Raw genomic sequence first — 5,920 nt, 5'->3', positions numbered from 1 at the left:
CAATGCAACCAAGTGGACTAAGTTAAAGTGCAACTAAGTGGATTGGAATGATCTGAAGTGTGACTAAGTGAGTTTGTGTAAAAGATGCTTAGGTGTGCCTAAGTGGATTTAAGTATGTCCAAAAGTGTCAGTTATGTTTGAATGAGTTAGGGTGCGTATATGTGACCTAAACTAGGCGTGAAGAGTAGCCAAGTTTATAGTGAGGGTCCTAATGAGCCCCTTTACAAAATGGTTCTCGAAGATGGCTTAGAAAAAGAAGTTGTATGAGTATCAATGGGTTACCAAGGAACGATCACAAGGTAAAAGGGAAACGCAGTGTAGTAACTAGCATTACATGTGCTAAAAGGACAAAATGGAGGGTCTAGACTTGTATTTTGAAAAGAAATATGATGTTAGTTAAACTCTCTTCTTGCATATCAAAGACTTTAGATGCTTGATTGAACAAATCTTCATATTTACTATTGTTTTATGTTTTTAGATATAACTTAATATTATTGATGTATATCAAAATATCAACACTCTCTTATATCCCTCTTTGTCTTTTTGCTCATGTCTAACTATCCTTGCAATTCAGGAACATTTGAGATAAAGGCTTTATTGAGTTGAATTCAATTAGATAACATAGGATGATAAGAGAAAGCATTTTTCAAAACTTGGGCAAATTAGGAATGTATCTTGTAAACCCATTCACACTCAGGACATAAAATAGTTCATACAAACAAAAGATTAATTATGTCTATGATTCAAAACATATGTAGGTGGAAAAAGTTTTACTAAGTGCGTGTTTTGTAAACCAACTTTATAACTTAATAACTTAAAAAGTGAATTAATATTTTAATTTAAGTCATTAAATAAATTAAGTATATTTGCTATAATAAGTTAATGATATGACTTAAAATTAAAAACAACTTTAAGTAATAAGTAAAAACGATTAATTTATTCTTAAATTCACATTTCATTTTACTTTTTTATTTCGTTTGTTCTAATTACCTCTACGATTTCATTTGCCATTTAACGATTTCCATTATTACTCAACCTCCTTTGTCTTAATTATATTTATGGAGATAAATATGTCAATTTGATGATTTAAAATAAAATTTATGTTAATTTTATTAAATAACTTTAATATTTAAAATAAAATTTAAATAATAAATTTTAAGTTAATAACTAAAATATAATTAACTTAAAATCAACACAAGTTATTAAGTAATAAATATTAAGTTTTACCAAACACCTTATAATTCTTATATTTAGAATGGTTTTTGGATGAACGACTTTATTTAGATAAGTTGGATTAGGGGGGAAATTCAGTACAATATTGTACCCTAATTTTTTGATAAAGAAGAAAAAGGAAGTTTCATCTTCATGCATTAAGAAGAAAATGTAAAAACTAAATAATTTGAAAATATATAAAATTTTAATTAATTTTAATTATATTTGATTTTTTTTTTACATTTTTTATAATACAACCTAATAAAAAAAAATCATTTTTCTTATTATTTTTTTTCTTTCCTTAATACTTTCTCATAACTAAATATAACGTAAAATTTTAAGAAATATTCTGCATAAGGAATCCTATTTGGATTAAGAATGTTTTTTTGATTTCTTGAAATTTCGGGTATAAATGTTGTCATACAAGTCCTATTAACTAAGTTGTACTCGTACTCAAAGATTGTTTATTAAATAATAAAATATTAATTAGTTATAATTAATTAATTTAATAAAAAACATTTAATTATTGTTGATTTGATAGAATAAATATATCCATAGAGTTATCATGATGCTATAGTACATTTTTAAACACAAATATTTCATTTTTTACTAAATTATTTTTTTCATAATTTTTGTTAAATAATTAAATAAATTATATAATATTAATTTTATTACACACACGTGCTTTGCGCGTGCGCGTGGAAACAACTGGATTTTAGAAAGGCATGGTATAAATATGAAAAAATCCGTCAACAAAGAATAATTGAAAAAAAAAAAAACATTAAACAGGCACGGAACAAATAAGGAAGACTCGTCCTCCTAATACCAAGCCACCACGTGTCCCAATCACATAAAGTTGTCTTAAAGAGTGGGAAAGTTCCAACACTGACTGAACCCAGATCACGCCTATGTCCACGTTCATCCAGTCACAACTGAACCCTATAATACTTCTACCTTCCCCTCTCACCCCCAATCTCAGAGCTCCAATCCAAAAGGCTCTTCAGTTTTCACCCACTCTGCGCACAGAGAAAATGCAGGGAAGCACAAGGAGCCCCAAGAAGGCGGCACAGAAGCAAGAGCCTTACCATGTTATTCACAAGCTCCCTCCTGGTGATACTCCTTATGTTCGAGCCAAGCACCTTCAGGTTTCATTTTTTACTTTTTCTTGAAGTCTTTCGATCCATCTGATACCTTCTATTTGTTCGCTGATTTTCTTTCTTTGATTCAGAGGTTTTTCTTTTTCTCGTAAATTCTTTCTTGGGTTTCTGCTTTCTTGCGTGGAGCATGGAGATGTTTACCATGCTCTTTTTTTTCTCGGAATAATTTTTTTTTTTCCCGAGAAAGAAATATACTAAGTCAAGATCCCTAACAGGGTTTAGAATTTTCTTTATAGAGATCTGGACCCTACTTTCAAAAAAAAAAACAAAATGAAACGAAATGAAGTATAGTTTTCGCATTTTGTTTTTAATTTCTAAAACGGGCTATAATGTTTTAATTTCTAAAATGGGCTATAATGTTTTAATTCGGGTGGTTGGGCGAGTTACGAAGGGTGTTAACTCTGGGTCATGACCGACTCGTGGTGGGGCCCCTGTTGTATTCACTCCCAGTTGATCTCCTCTCTGTCATATTTGCCGGATTCAGTTTGTTATAATTACTAAAATACCCTTGATTTCTTTTTTAATATACATAACGCTTTTGAACAAAATGAAAGGAATTTCTTGATTTAGCTTCCTAGGAGAAGCAATTCAGTGGATTTTGATATTTGCAACATCAATCATATTAAATCTTATGTAGTTTTTGGTTCTTAACTTCAATTTGTAAGAGAAGATTTGCTTTCATTCTTAAGTTGTTTGTTTTAGATGGGGGCAATTCTCAAATTTTTGGAAAATTTGAAATTGTGACCACATTTTATTTATTTATTTATTTTTTGATAGGCGAAATTGTGACCAAATTTTGATTCCTAAGAACCCTAATTTTTCCATGAAGTTTGCATTCAAAACTCTTCCTAATGTATGGAAAACATGGAAATGATTGATATTTTCTACCGAAGTGTTTGAGTTTGTAGCTAATAGGGTTTTTGGGATAATTTAATAGCTAATATTTAGAGGGTGTTTAATAATCCAACTTAATAACTTAAAGTGATTTAATAACTTAATTTAAGTCATTAAGTAAATTATGTATGTTTTGTAAAATAATTTAATAGTATGACTTAAAATTAAAAATAACTTTAAGTAATAAGTAAAAATAATTAACTTATTTTTAAGTTTACATTTTTATTTATCTTTTTATCCCTTACCCTAATAGATTTCTTTTGCTCATGGATGCATGAAAGACAAACATTGTGCTCTTGTGGGAATTGCCTAATGAAGAATTTTCAACAACATTTTGGTTCATCATGTACCGGTGGTGGTTTTTAGCCATTCTTAATTTTGACTTGTTTATTATTCTCCATGAAACTTCAGTTAGTTGAGAAGGATCCTGAGGCTGCCATTGCTTTGTTTTGGGAAGCAATAAATGTTGGGGATAGAGTAGATAGTGCCCTCAAAGACATGGCAGTTGTTATGAAGCAACAAAACAGAGTCGACGAAGCAATTGAAGCTATCAAGTCTTTCAGGGACCGCTGCTCAAAGCAAGCTCAGGAATCGTTAGACAATGTTCTCATGGATTTGTACAAGGTACGCACGCATTCAGTCACGAATGATCAGCTTAAAAAAAGCTCTCTCTCCTGTTATATAAACTCAAAACAGACTTTTTCTCTGAAGTGGGATGGGGCTGGTAGCATTCAAATAAATGGTTTAGTTGGTTAATTAAGGATTTTAAGATGTGATTTCCATGTTATAATGGGATGGGGCAATGTGTTATTTTACATCATGTGTTTCAAAATCTTAGTTCCAAATTGGGGAGCATTTTATATAGCATGGGATTGTTGTTTATTAAGGCCATGTTTGGTTCCCAAAAAATACTAAGAAAAGAAAATAGTTTAGAATACCCAAAAGTCGCACTTGGGGATTCTAAATCTTCGATTTCCAGTGCATGGATGAATGGAATTTCATAAAAATATTGAAGCTTGTGTTGTCATACTTCTTATGTTGGCTATATATATCTGTGAGAAATCTGCAGAAATGTGGGAAATTAGAGGAGCAAATTGAGCTGCTGAAGCAGAAACTTCGAATGATCTATCAAGGGGAGGCATTCAATAGAAAGCCCACTAAAACTGCTCGGTCCCATGGAAGAAAGTTTCAGGTCACCATCCAGCAAGAGACGTCCAGGATACTGGTATAAGTTACTTGTTTGCAAAATTTAAGGTTTTAGATTTTGAAATGAAAGCGAGACTAGCAATCTTGGATATAGTTTTCCTTTTTCTGATTAAATATTTCTATGATCCCTAGGAGACAGCTTGTTCTATCATGGGGTTTTTAGTTGATACTTGTACTGTCCCTGTCATTATTTTCTGAGTGATGTTGTTGTGATGGATTAGGGTAATTTGGGTTGGGCCTACATGCAGCAAACCAACTATGCAACAGCTGAAGTGGTATATCGCGAAGCTCAAACGATTGACCCTGATGCCAACAAAGCCTGCAACTTGGGGCTGTGCCTAATCAAGCAAGCACGATACGATGAAGCACGGTCTGTTCTTGAAGATGTATTACATGGTAAATTTTGTGGATCCAATGATCCCAAGTCAAGAAACCGAGCCCATGAATTGCTGGAGGAAGTAGAGCCATGGCAATCTGAAGCGGTGTTTCCAAGCACCTCAGAAGTAAGTTTGGAGGATTGTTTCTTTGAGTTGATGAAGCAATCAAGCCCATCTAGAACAAGGAGACTTCCCATCTTTGAAGAGATCTCTCCATTCAGAGATCAACTGGCCTGTTGATCTCATCTTTTTATACGTTTGTTTCTTTAACAGAAGAGTGTGTGGAGAATAACTATGGTCATGAATGTATATTCTATTATATTGTTTGAAATGGAAAGTAATAGTACAGTCTCTAAAAAGGGGTAAACCAGTGTATTTATATCAACATCTAAATGAAGTTGTATTTATATTGAATTGTGGAGGATAATGATTTAGTAATAATTAAGTAATGATAGTTTATATTACTAAAATATATAATTTATAATAAATAAAAAATAATATATTATCTAATTTCATCTTCATTTTTATTTTTATATCCACATTATTTTAAAATGTATAAAAATAATTTTTAGTTTTTTATCAACCATTTAATAAAAATTTAATTCTTATGAACTAAAGGAGTTGAATTTATGTTGAATTCTAATTTTATTATATTAGATAACTACAATTTAAAAAAAAAATTAATTTCAATATAATCAATTAAAAATGTATTTTGATTTAATGTAATTCTCATAAATAAATTAAAGTAGATTTTAAAAAAAATATTTATTTATTATATGAAATAACTAAGGATAAAAAATTTAATTCAAAAAAGATAATTTTCACAATAAAATTATTTAATAACAAGAATCTTTATTTTATAAAATGGATAAATATGAAATAAAAAAGTTACAAAATCTTTAAAATAAATTTATTAAATGTGAGTTTTATAAATCAATTAAAATAGTCACTACAAGAAGGTGAGTTTTTGGTTGCGGCCTTGACATTAGCTAAAAGGAAGACTAAGTGTGACTATAAGATATGAGTGTAAATAAAATGGGTTGGAGCATTAGCTAAAAGGAAGACTTAGGTGGT

The 5,920-nt window shown here is 30.3% G+C and overlaps 1 protein-coding gene across 1 annotated transcript; it reads left to right on the top strand.

The window, feature by feature from the left end:
• The first annotated feature begins 2,105 nt into the window (after positions 1-2,105).
• LOC117926936 (protein SULFUR DEFICIENCY-INDUCED 2-like) lies at positions 2,106-5,260 on the top strand. The gene is made up of 4 exons (XM_034846271.1): positions 2,106-2,357; positions 3,675-3,887; positions 4,333-4,488; positions 4,691-5,260. The coding sequence occupies exons 1-4, from the start codon at positions 2,121-2,123 to the stop codon at positions 5,084-5,086; spliced, it is 1,002 nt and encodes a 333-aa protein (XP_034702162.1). The 5' UTR covers positions 2,106-2,120; the 3' UTR covers positions 5,087-5,260.
• The last annotated feature ends 660 nt before the right edge of the window (positions 5,261-5,920 follow it).

Source organism: Vitis riparia, chromosome 2, assembly GCF_004353265.1.
Source record: "Vitis riparia cultivar Riparia Gloire de Montpellier isolate 1030 chromosome 2, EGFV_Vit.rip_1.0, whole genome shotgun sequence".
Taxonomy (NCBI): Eukaryota; Viridiplantae; Streptophyta; class Magnoliopsida; order Vitales; family Vitaceae; genus Vitis; species Vitis riparia.
Note: the sequence above shows the minus strand (reverse complement) of the source record. Positions and strands in the feature narration are given on the sequence as shown.

Coding starts and splice junctions, on each gene's coding strand:
- LOC117926936 (XM_034846271.1), top strand. CDS start 2,121: ATGTCCACGTTCATCCAGTCACAACTGAACCCTATAATACTTCTACCT. Junction 3,888..4,332: donor TTCTCATGGATTTGTACAAG/GTACGCACGCAT, acceptor AGAAATCTGCAG/AAATGTGGGAAATTAGAGGA. Junction 4,489..4,690: donor AAGAGACGTCCAGGATACTG/GTATAAGTTACT, acceptor GTGATGGATTAG/GGTAATTTGGGTTGGGCCTA.